Source organism: Trachurus trachurus, assembly GCF_905171665.1.
Source record: "Trachurus trachurus genome assembly, chromosome: 14".
NCBI lineage: Eukaryota > Metazoa > Chordata > Actinopteri > Carangiformes > Carangidae > Trachurus > Trachurus trachurus.
Window position 1 is genome coordinate 21,834,174 of NC_139903.1, and position 24,249 is coordinate 21,858,422.

Genomic DNA, 24,249 nt, shown 5'->3' on the forward strand with positions numbered 1-24,249 from the left:
TAATCCTCGATGATCCTGTGAGTCACACTCTGTCCCGGCCAGGAAAGAATAATCTACCTCACTGCCCGTGGACGGAGGGAATATAAACCGAGGCAGAAGAGGCCAAAAACCACATGCTGGATCATTTAGACTTGTAAATACTAAAATCTCAATTCCTCATTCCGCTCATACTGGATTACAATCATCATCAGCATCACCACCATCGTCATCATAACTGCTGTTGCTAAAAATGGCGCTCCTCCTGAGGTCAGGCTGGCTGTGGAGACAGAGTGAGTGGACACGGGTTGTTTTCACAGACATCAAGGAGGGAAGAGCTTATTTATTTCACCCATAATAATTATTTTAATTAAATACAAACTAAAAACTAACTCAGTAAGATGTTAGACAAAATAATATTTTGGCACATAACAGGTTCTCTGGTTCTGACAACTTGCTGAGGACATTTATCTGTATGAACTTTAATATGAACTGATACAAAACATGGCATTTATTACAGTGCAAACAGCCGAACAGGGACTTTACTTTTAAGCTAAGACCAAAAACAAATTTCGTAATTTGACTAAAAAGAGAAAAATTTACTCTGATTTTACGGTTCAAATATTGAAAATATGAAAGCAAAGCTTCTCTCTTTGCAATCAGATGATACCTCTGAGGACCTAATAGATCAACAATAAATTATGTGTATCTCTCTTTCTCTTTGTAAAGGAACTTGTACTTTAAATTTCAATATATAAACTAACTCAGTAGAGTAGAAATGTGTTGATCTTCTGGTCATAGGTCTAACCACTAAATTATTAAGATTATACATTTGGATGGAAAATGGAAAATTAATTTTTGAGGCTGAAATCAATCATTTAATGGTCTTAAAATATACACTATATTGGCTGCTGATTTATTCTTTTAAAAACAATAAATGAATAACTAGATCAAACATACAATTGGGGTTCCTTTATGGCAATTTCTTATTATTAATTTAGGCCAAATATCGGCTGTGATGGGCTAACATCTGTATAAATCCATTTAATCTCATCAGTTCACTTTTGATCAGTGCTGTTGTGATTGTGTGTGCTGTTGTATGTGATTTGAATTTCCCCACATACCAGTACTGTACATTATATTTTTCACTAGAAAAACATCACCTGAATTCGTCATTCAGTATGAACACGGATGACTAACAGGGCTGCATTTTAAACAGGTCTACTGGAGCATTTTCTAGAGAGTGACAAGTTCACCTGTTATGAAACTCTTTGTAATTTATAATCCTATTTATTGTCCTTGGTCATGTCTTAAAGTGGCTTATCATGGTTAGGCAGTTGGGATGTAAGTGCTGGAAAAACACTGCACACAACAACATCAATCAATAATATCAATATATCAATATATCAATATATCAATAGTACTTGCAGCATGTTGCAATATATACAGGAAACATATCTCTTTTTTTATGTTTATTAGATTTGCTTGAAGAATAAAAGAACAAAAAAACCCCCAAGAAATGAAAAGAATGACAGGAAACAACCAGAAGAGAAAAAAGAGATGAAAAAGGTTAGGCCTAAGTGGTTTCAGTAGGTGCTTTCTGGGCTGGTGGTCTCTTGGGGAAGCTGGTTCCTCTGTCCCTCAGCCTCGAGCTTTGTGGTTTACTTGTGGTTGAGTGAGAGCTGAACACTGGGTTGAGTTATCTCTGCCATCTTTCGACGGAGGACGACCATCTCTGCCCTCAGGTTTCTCCCCACCATGTGGTCCTCTGACACCCTGTCAGCACGAGCCGTCACTTCTTTGTCAAGCTCTCGCTGAAGGTTGTCAGCCTGCTGCCTAATAGTGAGGATTTCACCTTCATACCTCAGGCTGATTTCTCTGTGTGAAGTCCTGAGTTTCTCCAGTTCTTCTTGGAGGGCAGCGTTGGTCGTCTTCTCCTTCTGGAGTTCAGTTGTGAACTTCTCCTGGCTCTCAAGCCACGCCACTTTCAACTCCTCATAGTCCTTATGCAGGAGTTTTTTCTTCTTCTGCTTGATATTATTCTGAATCTGGGTGGCGATCTTTGCCGTGCTTAGGGTTTCTGCGTCGCTGTTATTCTGGAACCTCTTCAGTTTTCTTCTCGTCTCCATCTCTCTGATAATGAACATTTCCTTAAGAGACTTCTGCCGGGCCAGCTCCTGTTTGGTCCACTCCAACTCCTGGGAAAGTTGGAACATCCGGTTTTCCTGTTCTTCACAGTTGGCTCTCTTCTTCCCCAAGAGGACATTGAGGTTAAAGATTTCATGTTGAGGCTCCATGGTCACCATCATTTGTGCCTGGCCCTCATCAGTGGGGAGGCGGGTGGTCATCCCATTTTGTGCGTTTAAGCTGCGAGTTGCCATTGGTTGAGGTTGAAGGTTTTGTCAAAGACTTGATTGTAAAGTCACGCTGTGAACGTTGACTGGACGCTATGTCTATGCTGTTTCTGTTGTAAAGTGAAATGTTCTCTTCCTCACACTTCTATATCTGACTGATACTATTATGATGTCACAATGGAATCATTCTCTTAAAGATGAGTGTTCCATATACTTTCCCCCCCCGTGTTTGTTTACATTCAGAATATCATCATTCAAATGTAAACAAGGGCATGCAAGGTATGTTATTGATCCCAAGCAGACTGACAGGCCAAATACAAAAGCACTGCTTTTTTTGTTTTGTTTTTACAAAGATCAGCTGAACAAAATATAATTATTCGGATTCAATAGCATGGACAAAAATGTATTATTGCCAAGACCGTTCAAATATTCCTTAGAAAAAAACACAATACATTGACCTCCCTGATCTTCAACTGTATTTTTTTCATGGCGTTTGAAAAACAGAAATTAAATATAGAAATATCTGTAACTACATACACAAGAACAATGTATTTTACCCTAATATAATAATACAATATTATGACACAAGGCTCAATTTAAAGGCCCCATGCTGTGCACTTTTCTCTGGGTTTATTTACCTGCTGATATCCCTAACAAGATGTATCATTGGTTTTGAGTACCTGTGATCTGCTTAATATCGTTAATACTTCCCCTTTCTGTTGCCTCTTTCTGGTGTTCTAGCAGGCACAGGTCATTTGGCCAATCAGAAGAGAGAATGAGAACATCTCCTCTGATTGGCTGACTGTTTTTGAGTGGCATGTGGTCGGGCCAATCACAGGCAAGTAACTGAAACCTAAGCTGCATTCATAAAAATTGAAAGAAAACAACTGGTCACGGTGGGCGGAGTTACCTTGTGTGTGACATCACAGAAAGGAGGAAGTGCGATCTGCTCGTCTTAAAGAGAATGTTCCTACAAATGGGCGGTGTGTGTTTCTCCGTTTATGGCCAGTTTGATGCATGGGGCAGTATATACGTGGCCCAGAGACCTCCCCAAGCACGAAAAAATAACAAAAATCACATTTTTCATGCCATGGGGCCTTTAACAAAATAAAAACACAAACTTTACATAATGTACAGGTTCCACTGTAATAAAGAACATAGTGCATCTCTGTGGCAATGTTATGATCAGGTCAGATGGACAGCGCTGGGACATAATGTTAATCCATTCCTGGGGTCATGTACAGTGTCCTACCTACTCTTCTTATAGGTTAAACCAAGTGGAAGTTTTAAGGGGGAGAAATGGGACGTGGCATTAATCTTACGGAACTACTGTGACTGACTGATAACAATATTTGAGGATTTTAAAAACTCTCATTTACAATACATTGGCTGCTGATTCATTCTTTTAAAATCAATTAATGAATAACTAGATCAAACAGACCATTAGGATTCCTTTATTGCAATTTCCTATTTAGGCCACATATCGGCTGTGATGAGCTAACATTAGTAGGCTATTGTATGAATCCATTTCATCTTATCAGTTTACTTTCAATCGGTCTGTTCTTTGTCTGGGATTAGGACCCCTCCACACACTCATACAATTTATTTTTCAAAAAGAAAAGTTGATGTGAGGATGTAACGGCAGAGATATGATACTATTTAAAGCCTTCTGAGACAAACTGTTTGTAAAAATGGGCAAAATAAACTTGCTTTGCCTTTACATTTACAAGTCAGTCATGAAAGTTAGGATATGCTCAATTCAAACCTGTTGCTAAGTTACCATCAGGTGTTATTACAAACCTGTCTCATTGAATTCTCTCAGTTTAAAATGCTATCTTTAAAAAAACAGCACACAATTTATATTCAAACTGAAATGAAATGAGATATAAAATGTCCCAAGTAAGAACAGCTGCATATCTATATCTGACACTGAACAAGTAATGCAGTAATACAGGAAACACATCTTTAGAACGTTATTTTTTGTGGTGTTTATTACTCCATCCAATAAAATAACTGAAGAGATTAAAAGAAAGAAAAAGCAAAGAAAATATTTTTTAGTTGGATAAGTCTTCATCCCTGGTGTTAATCCTTGTCTGTGGTTCACTTAGCCCCAGAAAGTGGCAGGCTCTCTTCCAGACTGACTTGTTTGGTTTGGTGTTCAGGATCTCTGTCGACACCCCAATTGCCACGGCGTTGGGTTGAGGATCAGGAACAAGGAGAGGCTCCTCTGGTTCCTCTAGTTCTTTGCTGGGCTGAACCCCAGGCTTCTCCTCCTGGCTCTCTGGGCTGGTGGTCTCTTGGGGAGGCTGGTTCCTCTGTCCCTCCTCAGCCTCGAGCTCCGCTGTTAACTCACAGTTGAGTGAGAGCTGAACACTGAGTTGAGTCATTATCTGCTCAATGTCTCTTTGCAGAGCCGGCTCCTGCTCGAATGTATTTCTCTGAGTGGGGCTGATCTCTGCCATCTTTCGATGGAGGACGACCATCTCTGCCCTCAGGTTTCTCCCCACCATGTGGTCCTCTGACACCCTGTCAGCACGAGCCGTCACTTCTTTGTCAAGCTCTCGCTGAAGGTTGTCAGCCTGCTGCCTAATAGTGAGGATTTCAGCTTCATACCTCAGGCTGATTTCTCTGTGTGAAGCCCTGAGTTTCTCCAGTTTTTCTTGGAGGGCAGCGTTGGTCGTCTTCTCCTTCTGGAGCTCAGCTGTGAACTTCTCCTGGCTCAGAAGATACGCCACCTGTAGCTCCTCATAGTCTTTTTGCAGGAGTTTTTTCTTCTTCTGCTTGATGCTATTCTGAACCTGGGTGGCGATCTTTGCCGTGCTTAGGGTTTCTGCGTCGCTGTACTTCTGGAGCTTCTCCAGTGTTCTTCTCGTCTCCTTCTCTCTGTTGATGAACATTTTCTTGAGAGACTTCTGCTTGGCCAGCTCGTGTTTGGTCCACTCCATCTCCTGGGAAAGTTGGAACATCCAGTTTTGTTGTTCTTCCATGATTTGGGCCTGGCCCTCGTCTACGGCAGTGGGGGTGGTTGGTCTGTAACAGTCACACTGGTCTGTAAAAGTCACAACTGTGAACACTGAACAGGAGTGTCAGTGCTTCTACTGTAGCTTTCCCCCACCTGTTTGTGTTTACATTCAGAATCTCATGTTTCAAATGTAAATAGCCTGCAAGGGGGCTAATCCCAAGATGATTGACAGGCCGGGCAGAACTCTCTTTTTATCAATGATCAGCTGAAAACTACAAAATGTAAAACAAAATTTAACCCAATTGATTTTTTGGCATGGACTAAAATGTGCTGTTGCCAAGATGATTTAAATATTGCTGATTACAGTAAATACCCAATACACACTGACTTCCCTGATCTTCATGTGGACAAACAACAATGTAACACTGTGACATGTGTCTTACAGCTTCTGTCCTAAAGCGCTGGAAGTTAAATTGGTGCGACCTTTGGATTGATGGGAGCCTTTGTTTCTACAAGACTGACAGCAGACGGGAGCTGGAGCACCGCGTCAGCCTCAAGACCAGATGTGTAGATGTGCGATCTGGTCTGGAGTGTGGAGGTATTGGTTACAGACCATGATTGTAGTGCCAAATACACTAAAGTACCGAACCTAATGCAATGTCTGTTATAGAGACTGACAAGATGCTCTCTTAACTTGGCTGCAGGTGTGACTCCTCCAGAGAGTAATCCCAGGGAGAATCTCATCGTGGTCCAGCTCAAGGACGGCTCAACAGTCAACCTGTGTGCCAACAGTGAAGATGAATCTATGTAGGTGCTCTCAACACACTCTCCTCTGTCCTGCCTCCTCCTTTACAATCACTCCCTCATTCCTGTTTATCTAATTTTTACAGAGCATGGAAACTGACCCTGATGGAGACCAGAAGGAACCCGGTCAGTGAGCTGTGTTCATGGTTATGACAGAAACATGATCCTGTTTTCACTCCTGTGCTAAAAATGCTGCTTTTTCTGTGTTTTTAGGTATTCATTTATGACCCATATGATGACTCCTACCAGGCCATCCCCCTCAATAACTACCGCACTGTTTACATCACACCTGGAGCAGGACCAGGTATGTTACCACAGATACCCAGAAAACACAGTAGGCTGTGTGCGAGTCCTCAACATGAACTGTCTGTCTGTTGTTTTGCCTTTACTTATTATGATTATTACTTTAATAATTAAATCTAAAGTATTGTTGGATTTCTTTCTGCGGGATAAAAGGTTGCCAGGGGCGTTGTTTAGCTCAGTTGGTAGAGCAGGCACCCCATATGTAAAGGCTATACAGTAGTCCACTCCTCGCTGCAGCCGGCACTGTATCAAATCCCGATTCAGGTGGCCCTTTGCTGCATGTCCCCCCTCTGTCTGCCTCCCATTTCATGTCTTTCTCTTGAATATACTATCGATTAAAGGTGAAAAAAAAAAGTTGTCAACCACTTTTGTGACCTTTAGCAATGTGCTGTATTTTAAAACTTTGTTATATCATCCACTGTGTAAACTCTTAATCTTTAAAGTAACTAGTAACTTAAGCTGTCAGATAAGTGGAGCATAAAGAAGCATGAAATAAAAATGCACAAGTACAGAACAAGTCCCTCAAAATTATTCACAAGTACAGTGCTTGAATAAATGTACTTAGTAGTGTATGTAGGTTTCAATCATCTGAGGAGTTACAGTCAAACACATCGTGAATATTTCAAGCCAATTCCATTATTTGTGGACTCAACATATTTAATTTTGACTACCTCTGGGACAATAAGAAATAAATAGACAAAGTCTGATAGCTATTTTCCCACAGAATCTAATTATTGGGAGTGGAGGACTTGAAAGCAGCATTTAAAGCTTCATGTCAGAGAAAATGCAAACAAGCTTCAGTTAACTGAACAAATAAAATACGAGAAATCATGGCTACTAAAGTCCTTCCTCCAGCTCTGGTGGTGAGTGCTGCACTTTAGTCATTCAAATGAGAATTTACTGCAGGTTTTCTATGTTTGTCAAATGGCAGCACTTCCATTATAAGGGGCTTGTGAACAATAACAGACAACCTGAGAACAACAAATATCTCTCTGTGGTTTTAGAGGATTTAATCAGAGAAGTGCAAAAAAACTAAAGACACAATGATCAACCATGAAGGCATATCATGTTAATCTAACAAAGCACTGAATTTGCTAAAGAATAACACACTCCATGGGTTTTTATACAGCCAGCCTGTACTGTAGAAAGAGAGAATCCAGTGAATTACTCCTTTTATGCCTTTTTAAAAAGCACCGAAGGGTTGTCTGATGCTCATTAAGTTTCCTTCTCCTAGTTGTACCTGCAGGCGCCTGCTCTGGACTCATAGCCTAATTCACCGTAATTGTTGGAGTGTTTCATTTGTGCCACAGGCGGTGCACTAACTATCCCATACCACAATAATAATAATAATAATTACAGCAATATAAGTGTTACATGGTGTGATGCACATTGGTCCACATGATGCAGGAACCAGGCAGGAGACGTCTGCTCTGCAAAACCTGCAAATGCAGATGTGTGCAAATTGACAGAAGAATTTAAACCAACTGAGGGCCCAAACCCTATGTATTTCATGTTTGGTTTACTGTATCTGGCTAAAAGCTCCCAAATTCACAGCTGCATACGAGGCAGTGTCACTGAGATCTCATCTATGGATTTAGCTGGGTATAAATGTGTGTACAACCTACCTCAATTGCAAGATAAACTTTAGGAAGTGCCAGGTCCGTCTAAAGTTTAACTGCAGTAAAGTTGAGCTTTAAATGTCAACCCCCTGGTTCCTTTAACTTTCTGTGCATTTTACATGCATCCAGCTGCCTATAACACATGCACACATCATACTGCACTGAAATCCAAAAGCCATCCAATACTAAAGTGCTGAAAATTTGACTGAGCTCAGATTTGTTGTTAATTGTATTTAATTTGGAATATGGATAATTCAAGTGCAGCATCTGCTGAAAAAACAAATGAATGAAATCGTCTTTATGATACAGGATCCTTTTTGTGAACAGGATCAATCAATCACTTGTCAGATGTCAGACTAAAAAGGTTCAGGCTGTTTATAGCAGAAGCCAAACAAGCTTTTGTTCTCTGCCCTCTGTGATTTCAAAACATGGATTGGCCAACGACTTGATTAATTACCCTTAGGAAGGACACAAGGCGACACATGTAGCCCTGACAATAACGTTGTTCTTTGTACTACAAGGTGTTGTCGGGGTTGTCACATCTTCAGACTCCATCCATATAGTGCCAGAACTCTCTCCTCTGGTTCAGCCAGCAACTCAACTACAGTACTAACATTAAAAGAATCTTCTTTCACGTCTTTCCTCTAAGGCACCCACCAAATGATTGTTCAGAGGGACCCGTTTGATGACGTGGCAGAGCAACTAGCGCTGGGAATACTGGCAGGCCTGGCAGCAGGAGCAGCCATGCGATCCTTCTTCTGGATGCCCTTCTTTTTCTGCTGAGAAGATCTCTGTTTCTGACACGACAACACAGCACGAGGCCCGTCTGTCCCCACGGACCGACAGCCTGTCGTCAGCATCTGTAGAGAGGCTTTTACTTCATCTTTTATATGATCTGTTTTCAGATCATAGCTGCTGTAACAAACAGCTGCTTATGTTTTTGTTTTTTTTCTCGTGTGCACTTTTGCATATGAATATTATCCTGAAGACGACGCTGTGTAATTATGTTCTCTACTCATGAACCTTTGCAAAACAGGAAGTCAATTTTGTATCTCAATGTTCTTTTATCTGCTGCTTGAATCTTACACCCTTAATCTTACGAGTTTAACAAAGTGTGAAGCTTTTAGCAGAAAATAAATCAATGTATTAAAAGATAATTAAGGATGATGGTTGTACATGCTGCATGTTTGGTTGCATACAATTAGCCATAAATGTGCATTTTGATATGTATTTTTTTAGTTTCATAAAAGGAATCTGAACTCAAGATACACTTACTATCATTTCCCAGAGCTACAGTATCAAGCTCATATGGAAATGAGCCATTGAGATTTCATTCATAGCACTTTAGAGGACATGTTGGCTTGATAAAAACAAATTATCGGTGGAGGAAGACTGACATGTTTGAAAGCTCAGGAAAAAGCTTGAGTTGAGATTGTTTGGTCTGATTACATTAGGCTGACAAACTAAATTAGTTATGCATTTTGAGGCAATGTGTGTGGTGTGAAATGATCAAAATAATTTGGATCAAAATTAATGAGCTTCAAAGATTTATCTCCATGACAACTGAGCAAACTGCATGTCGGGTGAACATTTTTTGACCACAGAGAGGAAAAATGTTGGAATAAATTGCATTTTTTGTATTTATTAATCATATTTTTGTTTCTTACCAAAATGTTAAAAAACAAACAAACACATTTCTACTCAGTTTGTAGACACAATAAAAGGGGGAATGTTGGTTTATTCTCATACAAACTATGATGCAATCACCTCAACAGACACAGAGAAGACATGAACTGTATGTGTATGTTATGTGCAATCAAAATCGTATCATCTTACATTGTTAGCATCCAGGTTCCTCCAGTGTGTAACTGTGCAGTTGCTAACACTGGAAGGACAGTAACTGACTTGAAAACTTGAAAACAAAATATATCAACATTATCAACCTTGTCTAGTGTAGTATAAGAATATAATAAGAATTTAGCCTTAAAAAGGGAAAATCCAATATTTTTCCTGGGTATTAGTCAGCAGGCTACTCAGCAAGTAAATCTTTGTGCAGTGAGCTACAGTAGCTGATGCAGGAGGCCTACTTTAAAGATGATTCATGATTAGGGTTAGAGTGGGGTCAGTCACATGATGGAGTACAATTTAGGATGACCCACTAGTCATAATGGGAAAAGCACAGTGTTCCCTGAAATTCATGTTGAGTCTTGAGTTACAGCTTGAAGTTGAACCTCAATCATGAAGTCAAACTCCTGTTGCGTCATGAATCTCCAGTGTTTCCATGCTCAAGTCTGACGTATTAAAATATTTCTATGCTAAACTCTTTTGTGGTTTCGTAAAAGTCATTTTATCATTTCCTTTGATTCGAAAACAAAGTCGATGACTCTGGCTCTCCATGAGAATCTATCCTTGCCTGTTTTCAAAAGTTTCCCTCCCAAAGCCAGTGTCTGATGATGTCAGTCCAGACGCAGCCATCTGACAGGCACCATGTCCACTAGAAGTCAAAATCTCATTTGGCAAGTCCAACTCACTCTAATGAATCCCCCTTGTTTTCCAGCTGAGTATGGGTGCAGCATGTTGTCTTTACAAAAAAAGTGATTGCTGTGATTTCCCCTGCCGTTACTCCTCCTTACATGTGACTCCTCTCTGCGCATGTCCGTTCACGTGACCTTTAGCCTTCACTTTGTCATCTCCCAACTTTCCCTCTGCTTGAAGTTTGCGGATCAAATCGTGGGGACCTTTCCCCATCAGAGCCGACGGGTGTCTGTAGGAGCCTCCCAGGCGGTCCCACAGTGTGAAGTATTGGCCGTAGTTGTAGTCGAAGAAGAGGTGGTGGTCGGTGTGGTGAGCGGAGCCATTGATGACACTGATCAAGCCCCCGGGGACGCGGTAGTCGCCATCGTGGATAGAGATGGTCCAGATGTTCACGAACACGTAGAGGGCCAAGTAGAGCACCTTGTGGAGTGGGAAAAAGAAGGGGTAGATGTGGTACGGCAGCCCCTGCATGAAGCCGTCAACTGGGTGAAAGGCGTGGCTAGCAAAGGGACTGGGGATCTTCCATAAGTGGTGAGGTTTGTGAAACAGCTGAGGACCAGAAAGCAAAGAGAACAGAGATTTTTAACCATGATTCATCTAAAACGACACAACAATCTGATATTAAATGGCAAGCAGTGACCATGACAAATACACTAGGTGTATGTGGTTTCGTTCTTGTCAGAGCAGAGAGCCAGAGTTGTGTCGCAACATTTATTTGTTTTTCACATTATCTTGTATTTTCTATCAGGTCCTTTGTATTTCATATCATGTACAATCAAAAACCCACATAATAGAGCTAAACTGAAAACTGTGTAAACAATGGAGATAAGAGGTAACACAGCACATGCAAGGTAATTGGTGCTGGTACAAGAAATGGACTGGCTGTACTTCTCTGTAATTTAACTCTGAATCGTAAATATCACATGCTATATGGCACAGTCGCTAATTTATATGTGGACTTAAAGTCTTAGATTTCGAGATAAAATGAGAAATACTTTCAAATGGTTGATTCTGCAAACATAATTATTTGTAAGCAATGGCATACAAGAACTGGGCCAGAAAGGGTAAAACCAATGTCATGAAAACACAAGGGCTAAATAGTGGAGACCAGAATTGATACATGTTGTATTTCAGATATGAGTTTGTTAAACCTAAATAAGTAAAACCAAAGTTAATCAGAGTTAAGATGAAATTCTACTCACCTTATAGATAAGCTTATGATGCAGGAAGCGATGAATCCAGTAGATACACATGTCAGTGAAGAACAGGAAGGACATCATACTCAGGAACAGCCCAGGCCAACCTGAAAAACCACAGCGACCACATCACCACCAAGAACCCTGCTGACGACAAATGCACTGGAAGCATTGAGGATTACAGAGCAGAAGGGGTCTTCAACTCACCCAGTGGAGAGTCATTGACGTTGTCGTACAGTTTGCTGTAACCTCGAACTTCAGCGAAAAACAAAGCCACGGTGGGGATACTGATCCAGGGAAGAGAGGTCATCGCATATTTGATCTCTCTCTGAACCTGATTCTAATATAGTCAAAATGAAACAGGAAATACATTAACACACAGGCAGATGATATAAAAAGGTAAAATTCACACCCTTGGTATCAACACTATAAAATCTCAATCTTGATATTTGTGTGGACATTGTACTTGACTGTTATTTATTTATCGCTATTATAATCGCTAAACATCTTTCATTCAATTACAAATTTTGTCATTAACAACGAGGCCTCAGCACCATTCAGGACATTTTTAGACTGTCTATAAAACCATGTGAAAGATTGCCCCTTTTGTGCGATTCATCAAATCTAGAGATTAAAAACAGTCAAGAGATACAAGCAGAACTCTCCAAGAGCCAAATATGCACTATAATGCTTCTCAAGTAATCCTATAAATTCATCCACCCCTGGGAGACACAAAGTTCAGATGCATGGCGTTCAGCGGTGCCAACGCTGGGTTTATCGCTGCATGAATCATAGATGAGATAGAGGCTTTATACCTCTAAGAAGTGTGGGTGTTTCATCAGAGTGTGGTCGAAGATGAAGTAGTAGCTGATGGCCCCCAGGCCCAGGTACAGGACCGCAGCTCCGAGGTTTGTGACCACCAGCAGGCTGATAATCTGCCGCAGGGCCCAGTCCTCAGGCCACGACGCAGGGTACACGTACGGGGTGAGGACGTAGTAGTCAGCAACGTTTAGCACAAGATCCATGGTTAAATCTGTAAAGTACACGACAGCAGTTACAAAAATGTGTAAACAATCATTAAATGGTTTAAACACACCATAAAAATCAAATGTACAACTATTGATGAATAATTAATGATTGAAAAATATAAAATATATGATCAAATAAGCAATTAAAACTCCACCTGCTGCTGATGGCTCAAAATGTCTTCATATTTCAATACATTTACACTGGGTAATAAATCTATTGTGTTCACTGTATACAGCAAATGACTAGGCTTATTATTAAATATGACGACAGCTGTGTTATAAATGATTGATTACTTACTCATAAACCAGGTTAGAGATGCCTTTTATTTTTTCCACCATCTGTCATTGCCATCAGTTTTTTCATTAGTGCCCTTAAGCATCAATCCCCCCTTAAATCTGATAGCTGTTGACAGATGACCTAGAACTAGGCTACTACCACTAAACAGTTAATAGAATGTATCTGCCACTTAATGAATAATGAGTAATCTCAAAGCAAATAATACACTGATAAATTCAAACATAAGACCAGAGGAATATTCAATAGATATGTCATAAAGCAGGTTCACACTTCAAGTATTCACATATTAGTACTGCAAATAGGCTATGCAAAACAGTGAGGATTACAGAGCATATTCACAAATTATTATATTGGATTTGATTACTGCAGTTACCCAAATAAATATGAGGTGAATCTGGAGATTTAGTAAAAGCTGCAATTAGATTAAAGTCCATGAAAACAAAAGAACAGATGTCAGATATTTATGCAACAACCTGATCCGACTGTTACGTGAGCAAACTGCACATCAAGATAAATACTCTGACACTAAAAGCAGCGTAACTGGGTAAAATAAGTGAATATACGAGCTGCACTGACATATTGTTCATATAAAGTTGGGTAAATACTTGGAAACAGTAGGTACTGTACCTTGTGTAGGTTGCTCGTATCCCGGAACAACAGCGGAGGGATGAGTGCTAAACTAAAGGTGGACGAGCAACCAATCGGTGACGGGTTGCCCATTACATCATGAAAACGGCATCCAATGAGCGCGCAGTTCCTCATCACGGCAGGTTTGTTTTGATCCCCGATTGGCCAATTGTTGTATCTGATCATGGTGTTACAGCAACAACGCTATTGCACTTAAAGGTCCTGCAACATCTGGAAAAGGAGTCAGTCTGCCTTAAGACTGTTACGCAAATCTCCCACTGCCTAACGCTGCACATCTGCACTGGAACCAACCGACCAAGTACGCTCTGCAACCATCACAGCACCAAACCTCGTTTAAAAACTAGCACATTTAAAATGATCAGACTTTAAAACATACTAGGACAAGGTGGAGAAAAGCTTGATTTATCACACTAGGTTTTAGAAGCCACTCTTCAATTCGGCATTCTCTAATAGATCAATCAATAGCCTATTTGTCATCTTTTTTTTCTTTTTCTTTAAAAAAAAAAAAAGAGACTTCCTGCCCTGCTTCTGCATTATACATTAGCTACTCATAAAATAGCTTTGTGTGAATGAAATCAATCATGCTCTTTATAATCAAACGCAAACTTGTCTGGACAGAATCCTTAAAATTAGTCATAGGCTACTAAGTCATGTTGGCTGTGTATTTTATAACTAAAAGGGTAATAGCCTATAAATTTAAATTGCAAGATTTTTGAATGAAATTTGTCAAACAGCAGAACTGTTAATTGCATCTTATGGCTGTAACATCAGAGCTTTACAGTTATAACTGTGGACCATAAACCACTTTTTCTTTTTGATCATCACATTGCTTTAAAGCACACATTGTTCTTCCTGTCAGTACTTTACTGCTGGTGATCTTAGGGGGATATCTAATTTCAAACTGTGCCATCAGAATAAAATATTTTATTGATTCGTTTTAAATGGCACAGGTGACAAACAGAATCCATTCTGCTGTAAAACTGCCACCCGGCCACAAGGGGTCGGTATTACTCCAGGGTAAGAGAGAGTCGCCTCAGCCTGACTATAGGCACTGGAGTTATATAGGAAAAATATAGTGGTACCACTGGGTATGACATAAATTAATTTAATATTAGACACAGTATAAGTTCATATAATGCCAGAGAGATATTAGGCCTACAGCTGAGGAAGGGTGATAAACCTCCGTACAGTATAACTGGGATGAACGATGTAACTTCAGCTCAGCTCCATTATAAGGATATTCATTGGTTTTTCTCATTATTTAGAAGGTATATACGCTCTGTGCTCGGTACTGCATTTCTTAAATAAGCTGACTTTTCTATAGGAGGCGATTTACTTATTGTTAAAGAAAAAAAGGCTGCTATTTTTCTTCTTCATTCTGTTTTTTTGATCGTTTTTATTCCATACTTTTAAATAGAAGCCATTGCCAATTTTCTTTCTGATCAATTTTCATTATGATGTTTATATTACCACCAGAGACTGCCAAACATTTTAAATGAATCTTCTTTTCTAGCCATAAAACCTAAATTGCCACAAGTAGCACCTCTATGAACTTTAAAGCCCTGTTAAAAAACAATAAAAAGCAATGATTTTTCATTCACTTTGAAAAGATGTGCAATGGTTAAGAGATTGGGGAATGTCAGGAGCCATCGTCATCTTAGCAATTATTCCCAATTTTTCTAAAAAAAAGAAAAGAAAAAAAAAGCACCTTCAGACATTGGGGCAGATTTATGGTCATCGTTTATTACAGGATAGAAGTAGATCAAAGTATGTACGTCACCTAGTGCAAAGGCTGAAAACTACCCCGCTGATGTTGATCATCTTCCAATATGTCTTTATTTACGATATTTAAGAGGTCAATTAAGCCAAATTACAATCATCGTTGACATCATGTCAAGCCATGTGGATACCTTTGGTTTAATGTGCAGAGGTTTGGAGATATCCACCTTTGAAAATTGTACTGCCACCACAGTAACATGAAAGAGAATCCAGATTAGTTGGCGCTGCTGCAAACATTACACCACCATCATCTGTCTCCTCTGTGACAGCCTGAGTAGAGTTTGAGAGTTTACATGGTCCACAAAGGATGGTGGATTTTTAGTGGCTGCCATTTTAGTTCTGTCTCAGAGTATTATGCAGTATTGTCACAGACTCATGTTTTCTGAAGTCACAGTATCCAAAGCTTCTTCAAAAATAGACACTCATAGCACATAGCAGAAAAGCCGTTTAGGGTCACCAAAGAGTTCAGCACATCCTCCATAACGTTGTATTATGATAAATCGTGGCCATTTTCCCCAAGTTGCTGCGCTAAAGGTTGAATTTATTGACAGCTGTTTTGAGGCCAGCTGCAAGCTCTGGTGTCGAAGTCAGCTGCCCCTACACATACAGTACTTTGAGACATGTTAGCTCACTGTAGATTTCCCTCCATTATTAGTATGACATACAGCACAGTTGCTGCCCTTTTAGCATCACTCTCTCCTCCGCCGCTCTGCTCACGATGCTGGGAGGACAGCAGATGGCTACACTTTGTGTTTACTGATACAAATCTGATAGGCTGCCTTATCGTAAATCACATCATAAAGACGGCTCACTCTGTTCAAGCATATGTCTAGCATTCGGTTTCTTAATGTGTCGAGTTTAAAAGTGACATAAAAGTAAGAAAATGACTTCGCTATGAAATTTTATCTGTGCAAATGAAGTCGTAAAACAAGAGAAATCTATTGTATGATGCAAAAAAACAAACAAATGGAAACAACTGTGTTATTCCAAACCCAGTGCAATCCACCTTCATGCATTTTAAAAGAGACATTTGAAGCAGAATAGCCAATGATGAAACCGTATGTAATAACATGCATTTGTCTGTCAGTAGGAGTTGCCTGTTTGGGCTGATTACAATATTGAGAACATGGTTCTATTCACATGCTGGATGCAAAAGTTAAGTATCCTGTAGATACAAGTAGGGAAACAGTTTTTTTTTCTTACAGAAAATTTGTTTGTGCAAGCTTGACTAATAGAGCTGGAGCTACCTTGGAGGTTGGGAAGGCACCACCCTCCGTGTGCCGACACACACAAACCAATCAGGATATATCTGTAGAGAGGCAACCCCCACGCTGAGCCCCAGATAACCTGCTGCTCATCATCTCCTCAGTAGGCAACGGCGGTGGATGTGTCACTTTGGGAAATGTAATCAAAAACTGGAGAAACTCGCGGCCGCTGCAAACACACAGTGACTGTTCAACTTTTTAAACCGTCACATATTTGATTATCTTGTCACAGAGTTGACGTGACTAAGAATGAAGAATATGAACTCTCTGTTTCTCTTTTTTTTATGACAACAAACTGAACTGACGGCCAGTTTACTAACACAACACCAAAGCTTATATAATGATAGTGTTGCACACCTGGGTAACGTCCACATACTTCATATTGACACATAGAGCCACACTTTCTCTCCAACAGAGTATTAGATTCAGCCACACACACAGCTCTCATTTCATTGACAAAAATTGCAAGACTTGTTAACAAGATGATACACAATCCAGTATTCATTGATGAAATTGGGGAGGATCTTGGTCATCCCGGTCAAAAGATCGTCTGGATGTGAGTAACCTGCATATAAACCAGCCAACCAGCCATGAAAACCACTTCACCTCCTCTTTGGATTTGAATGGTGCAGGCCACAGCTGCTGCTGTTTAGTCTGTTTGGGGCTGGGGCTGCATCTGCTCATAAATAACACAGTCTCATAAAATTTCATGAAATGAGAATTAATTCTGAAATGCAGATTATGTTGTATGAATACTGCAAACATAATTTCCCTCCGCCATGAATGGATTTATGTGACAAAAGCACGAACTGCACCCCCACTTTCTGCCACACGCGCAAAGTTCAGGTAGGCTATCACTGTATGATAGCAAATAACTCTAATTCAGAGCTGTGTTAAGCTGCATTAACAAACTCAACTTGTAAAGAGTCTTGATTATATGACCTCCGTGATACCTTCTGAAGAGTGGTTTTGAAGCTTAGAGTATGGCTGCTCCTCTATTGGCACTTTAGCAGCGACTTACTAAAACTGGCCACGCCCTCACTTCAGTAGCAAGATCTAAATCAAAAATGTTTGTTGTACTATAAACATATTTCTGACATGTTTGCACTAAGTTTGGAGTGATGTTGATGAATCTGATGTGCCCTCTTTAAGGCTGTGTTTCCAAGACAAGGTGAAAGGGTGGGGATGCAATGGAGGTTGTAGCTGGTTATGGTGGTTTTAAATGTGAAATCAAGGTTAATAAGGGAACTGCATAACTGATTTCTGTTTTCATTTCTGGAAGTTTACACAATTTCAATTGTTTGTGTCTTGTCTAAAGTTTGTATTCAAATGCACAGTAAGTGATATGTTGGTAGTAAACCTGTCATTTAATAGCATTAAAGGTGGTTTTGTTGTGTCCCTCCAAATACTGAGACCAAAACTGTGCCCATGTATCAACCTGAGGGCTGAGAACTGAGGATAGTCAAAAGGCACTGTAACAAACTGTGCATAGCTTAGAAAAAAACATGAACTAAGCCCACATAAAAAGTGGCACTAAACGATTGAACACAACAGAACAAAAAAAAAGGAGAAAAAAAAGGAAAAGAAAAAGAAAAAGCGAAATATGTAATTTCTACTTCTACTCACAGCCCCCTCTGTCCATCTGTTGAATGTTGATTCAATACCCAGTGGTGCTTGAGAACAGCAAACTAGTGAGATAAGGAAATGGAAAAAGCAACCCCACAGCTAGAATTGTGACTTTACTTCACACAGCTTTAATTTAAATGTTACAAAAGTTAATTCAAATAAAGTAATAAATACAAACTTTAGGAACACTTTATTTCTCTAAAATCTACTACACCAACAGCTCTCAAGATTCACTTCTCTGGGACTCAAAACACTTGACACGATGACAAAAGCTTGGACTTACTTTTGACTTCAGATCTCATCTTCCTGCCTCCTTTCAAGAATCCCGACCTGACCCAACAGAGCAACACCAGTGGTTACACAGAAAGATACTGAATGATGAAAAAAAAAGTCTTTCAATTACAAGCAAGAATACTTTTACTCTAACACGTCTACAGCTACAAAAATGAATAAATTCAACAAGGTAACTATTCATGACAATTAAGCAAGAGATAAATTGGCATTCATCTTTCAATAAAGACAAGAGTGAGACTGTTCATTTTCTTACAGGCAGCAGTAACAAACTATATTACTGGTGTAACATGCTCCCTACATGAATAATACTGCCTTCAAATGAAACTTGTGTGCTTGTGTTTTCAACATGAGAAGTCAAGAGCACAATATGCTTGGTATTCAAGCAGTTCAAGTTGTACGATCACTGTTGCTAGGTGACTGACGATCAAGATGGACATTGCCTTGTTCTCTTTTCAGAAACAGTGAATGGTTTCAGGTTTCCTGTATTTCAGTGTCATGCAAGGAAACAAGAAAAGGTTTCACAACAAGAGTAATTATTCAGAAACGGTCTCTTTTCATGGGCTCCCACAATTCATCTGACCCTCATCAGTATTGTTGAATATTTTCTACACTGCCTTTAGTTAGTGAGCTCCTCAGTGAGCCATTATTTGCAGTGATGAGATTTGGCCGGTCAAAAACATCCACACACTGCTAAATCAAACAACTTAAACCATATTAAAATGCAAATTGCCTTCTGGGCACAACATGCTCCACCCATTCCACTCTGATGATTAAAGTTCATTCATGACACAGGTGGCACCTCCATCCCTTTGAAGCCGTCTGTTTGTAGATCCTGCTCATCCTGACAGGTACAGTCTGATGTAATTCTTCCTCACAGAGGGGCAAAAGAAAATGCCTTTTTGGAGGTGGTTCTCTCACGCTTTTGAGCTGCTTTGTTCACTTTGTTTAGTGTTCCCCCAGTGTTGAAGGCCAGTCCGCGGCCAAAACATGCTGGCTATTATTTTCAATCCAAGGTAATAAATAAATTAAAAAAAGGCAATAAAAACCTGTTTTTTCTCTCCCTTCCTTTTGTCAAGAAAGGTGCTTCAGACCTCAGCATTTTATTACTTTTCAGATTTGCTTTCAAATAGAAATTTAAATGGTACCGGAAAGAACAATGCTTTCATAGAAAATGAAAACCACCTTTTGTGGTCTCAGCTGACACAAGGTCAGTATGTTATCAAAGATTAAGGTCCGCTAAAGTAATTCTCACACTTTCTTTTATTATCTGCATTCAATTTGAAAACTAGGACTAGGGCAGTAAAGTTATAATCCTTTAGGTTTCCTTTTTTTTTTTTTTTTTTAAGAATTTAGCTCAAAGCACCACTCGCTGTGCCTAAGAGCAGCCTAACAAAGCTGCTGGTGAGGCTGCAAACTCATTAGCTGTGTCCCAATCCACACTGTACACCAATTCTGAGCAGATTTTCTCCACACACTTCAGGCACCACTGCCTGACCTGAGTGATTGACATCTCTCTCTCTCTTTCCCTCTTCTTTATTTTTAACAATCATATTCTAAATGCATCCAAAATTGGCAAACAACCAAAGAGTAATTAAATTAAGTAGTCACTCCAAGTGTACTCAAAACAGTAATTTAATGCCTTTAATGGACAACATCTGCCTTCTGGACCACAGCTGTCTCAGGGAGAAATTAGACAACTACTGGGTGGTTGTTGCGGCCGGAAGGGGTTCGGCCTTGTGTGTCTGTGTCTTTCTCTCCCCCTCCTTGTTCCCCCACAGCTCCACCCAGGTCCCAATCAGCGAAACGAGGCTCACCTCCACTGAGCTAAATACCCTGCAGCTGACACTGGAAGCGGGGGCAGTGCTGGGGACTGCTGGGCTTGCCTGCCTCCCATCATGGCTTTTGTTTGTGTTAGCTTATGTTTATCTTGTTTGTACCTTTATGTTGTGGATTAAATCCTCTTTTAGTTAAATCAGAAGTAAGCGATCCGGTCGTTTTGGCTAATGCTGCGTTCCAGGCAGGCTTTTGAAACCGTAAATTACAGCTTCACAACTTACGACTTTGTAGCGTTCCAGGCAACCCACTCGTGTTTTTCCGACCTGTTTTACCGGTGAAAGTGCACTATAACGGCCACTCGTAACTTCCGACCCGTGAACTCGTACCAGATCGAACTGGTACAACTTCACAGGTCGGAAAAACACGAGTTACGGGCTGCCTTGAACGCACCATAACAGTCCTTGTCCCTACGTCGCCACATTCACGGCGTCCCTTGGCTGCACACACAGCCCTGCATGCCGTTCTCTCTCCTCATTGGATAAAAACTGTAGGATACGATAAATGTTTTCTCCTCGGCTCAGAGCAGAGCAGAGTGACTGACAGACCCGTGTTTCGGTCCAAACACTCTATGTAAGTGATTGCTGTCGGAAGATATAACTATTTAAGACTTATATTAACACAAATATATCACTTACTTCTGCTTTAAGTTAGCGTCTTTGTGTTTGGTTTGGGGTCATTGGTGGGGTCCATTGTTATGCCCCTCCGGGCCAACAAAATTCTGGGGCGTACTGTAACAGTGGTACTGTATGTAGATGAAAAAAGCATGTATGTGACATGAGGAATCCTCTCAGCCTGCGAGTCATTTGAGGCATTTTTTTATGTTTTCTACTGCAATATAGCCTAACTACAATTTACTTTGTTTGGCTTTTCTATTGGTTGATTCCCTTATGTTGCATTTCTCAATGTAATTTAGGCTGTGTGTGTGTGTTAGCTGCAACTAGTGGTCAGTAGCCTACATGTTAGAACCAAAATTTATGGACTGAAATGTTAACTCTAAATTATTGTACTGTACAGTTGTTCAACATTGGCCAATAACAGTTAAAAAATGTCAGTAAGTGTTTTTGTGTATTCACTCATAGCATGGAATACACTGCAGGGGCTCAATAAACTATTCTTGTTAAAGAGACAAATACGTTTTCTCTGACTTGCTGCTACTGTAGCAGGTAGAGCCGATGGTCCATTGGTCAGGTTTTGGTCACCTAACAAAACCTTCAGCCACCACCGCGTTTACAAGACAAAAGGTTGTGATATGGGTATTGAACAGCTTAGTCAGATTGGATTGGAAGCTCAGTGTGTCGCTTTTGGATGACAAGCTTCATGGGCTGGCCTCAGAAAAGTCATGATAAGTACAAGAGTCAACTGGTGCCCTTCCAATTAATCGAGGTCTCAGTGTGGAAAGAAATTAAGTTTGTTGCTGAATTTATACTGTAAAGCTTTGTCGAGACCAGTACTGTAAGCTTACAGCTGTTAATGCTAACGTTAGCTACGTAGCAATGCCTTCTTTAATTCAACAAGAAGTTCTATCAAGGCAATATGAAAACTTCAGTTAGATTAGTTAAACTTCAATTAGCCTAACACATACAAGTGATCTCTTTGAGGTCTTGATTATGATTTTGTTTCAATCAGTTTTTATATTCCAGTAGGTTAATTTTCACTGCACTTGGTCAAAAACAACATGTTACTTGCTATGGTAACAAAAAAAAGTGGTGCTTTGCTGTTCTGGGATTAAATGTGATACAATTGTAAAGAAATACTTCTGCCCACATTATTTCAAGAAATATGTTTCTGGAAAACATTACTTTTTTTTTTTTTTTTAATTCAAAGATCAACAGTAGAAAAAAAAAACTGAGGTCATGACCTCAGTGTCCTCAATAATAAGCACATGATTGCACTGTTATGAAGCTGAAATCAACTTCATTTGAAATTAGTTTTAATTTAGTTAATTTGTACAGTCCCGCCGTAGCCAGGTCCACTTTTAAAAACAGTTTCTTAATCTCATTGGAGCTTACTTGTTAAATAAAGGTTAAATCAAAAAGCATTTAAGCATTTAACATATTTTTCCTTCAAGCAAAACAATGAGGAGGAATCCATTAAGCCCTGCAGCAACGTCTCAAATGCTGATTTTTTTTATTTTTTTTTATTTAAAGTAAAAGGCCATTTGTTGGCATACACGTTTTCACAGAAGACACTTCACTTAAGAAGTACAAGAGAAACACAAAGAAAGTGAATAACTGCAAACAAAGGCAAGGCACAGTGGTAGCACATTAAACACCCCTTCTCTTTGTGATGTGAATGGGTCAGCTTACAACAAAGGTCTTTAGATGAAATAGACTAATTTTGCTATCATTGTGGCCCTGTCCCAGTTTTACAGAGTGAAAGTTAGAGCCTTCTCTTGGTTAGATCTGTAATCACTATCCAATCTGCCTGGAGGAGAAAAAGAAATTTAATTTGACAAGGAGGTAATGAACCCGTGCAGCCATTATCTTATATAACCCATTTGAGAGACTGGTTGAGCACTGATGAAAATTCTATTAAACATAGCTGGCTGATTTCTCTATTTTGTTCAGTGGCAGAAAAGCCTTTTTTAACCTTGCCAATTTACTTTGAACTCTCTGAGTTGCCAAGGATCATTATATCAAGGAGCTTCAAACACTGACCCTTAAATGATTCAAAGGCAACAACCCCAGACTTTGGGCTAATAACCCCTGTGATGCATATACAAGACACCTAGGGAAGTGCAGGAAGCACTTTTACTTTTAGATTCTCTCTGGAGTTAGAGTCAGAGCAGGATTCTGGTCTTAGATGCAACTTTTTCTGGTCTCAGAACTTTCTTGTTTTCAAATCTATTTCGGTTCAGACTCAATTACATGCTGACTTGACTTTTCTTTTACTTTTTCAGTAAACTAAATTATATTTTCTCCCTGTGGTCTATATTTAGTCCATATACTGCCGACAAGTCAGTTATTAACTGCAACATGCTCAAAGAATGATGCACATCATTTGGCATCAACAGCACACAAAAGATGCTCCATAAAGGAAAAAGTACTAGTCAATGTATGGATGCCTAGGTATGCCAATATAAAGAGCCTAAGAAATAGTATTGATTTTCTGTAACCTGTACTGTTTTCTACTGTAAATGCACTGTATGTAGCAATATTTTGCTGGATTTCTAAACATAGAGAGGAAGATCACTGCTCATCTCATATTAATTGAAGTTATTCAAAATGTAAATCATTAAAGCACAAATTATGTACAGTATTTATCATGAACACACTAAAGGCCGGAGTCAGAGGCAGTATTATACAGTAACCAATTCTTGTGAATGTAGTTATGGCCAAAGCTCGTGTCAGGTGACAAATACCACCAGCTGCTGATGTCTTTGCTAAAAAAAATAGCATTATGGCATCACAATTTCTATTTGAAGCATAGAAATTTACACAGAAACAAAAAAAAAACTTCCAATGATTCCAACAGAAAAGGAAATCCTGTATTCATGACACCTAACTAAAGTAAAAATATGATGTTTGTGAAGAAGTTTTGATCTCCTCACTTGGCTGCTCAACCTGTTTAAAGCCAAGATTAGACCTTGGCTAGGGGCCTCACAGCATGAATGTTCAAATTACGAAATGGTAAAATCTGAAGCCATGTGTGCTCCATTCAATATTTATCAGCTCTTGAATGCATGTCAGTATTTATTTGTTCCTCGCCTCCTTGTATATTCATGAC

At 39.7% G+C, this 24,249-nt stretch overlaps 2 protein-coding genes across 2 annotated transcripts; one reads left to right on the top strand and one right to left on the bottom strand.

Annotated features, from left to right (window-relative positions):
• Positions 1-229: 229 nt before the first annotated feature.
• plekhb1 (pleckstrin homology domain containing B1) lies at positions 230-8,801 on the top strand (the record flags this gene model as incomplete). Its single annotated transcript, XM_083987372.1, has 6 exons — positions 230-269; positions 5,738-5,890; positions 5,997-6,099; positions 6,183-6,222; positions 6,310-6,400; positions 8,668-8,801. 6 exons carry the CDS (start codon positions 230-232, stop codon positions 8,799-8,801), a joined length of 561 nt encoding a protein of 186 aa, XP_083843498.1.
• An 826-nt stretch (positions 8,802-9,627) lies between these two features.
• On the bottom strand, positions 9,628-13,777 carry LOC310997050 (lathosterol oxidase-like). Its single transcript, XM_083986623.1, has 5 exons — positions 13,703-13,777; positions 12,565-12,782; positions 11,957-12,089; positions 11,756-11,856; positions 9,628-11,102 (listed from the first exon to the last, which is right to left on the bottom strand). Exons 2-5 carry the CDS (start codon positions 12,772-12,774, stop codon positions 10,638-10,640), a joined length of 909 nt encoding a protein of 302 aa, XP_083842749.1. The 5' UTR covers positions 12,775-12,782; positions 13,703-13,777; the 3' UTR covers positions 9,628-10,637.
• Positions 13,778-24,249: the final 10,472 nt, after the last annotated feature.

Coding starts and splice junctions, on each gene's coding strand:
- LOC310997050 (XM_083986623.1), bottom strand. CDS start 12,774: ATGGATCTTGTGCTAAACGTTGCTGACTACTACGTCCTCACCCCGTAC. Junction 12,090..12,564: donor AACACCCACACTTCTTAGAG/GTATAAAGCCTC, acceptor TGACTATATTAG/AATCAGGTTCAGAGAGAGAT. Junction 11,857..11,956: donor CGTCAATGACTCTCCACTGG/GTGAGTTGAAGA, acceptor GTGGTTTTTCAG/GTTGGCCTGGGCTGTTCCTG.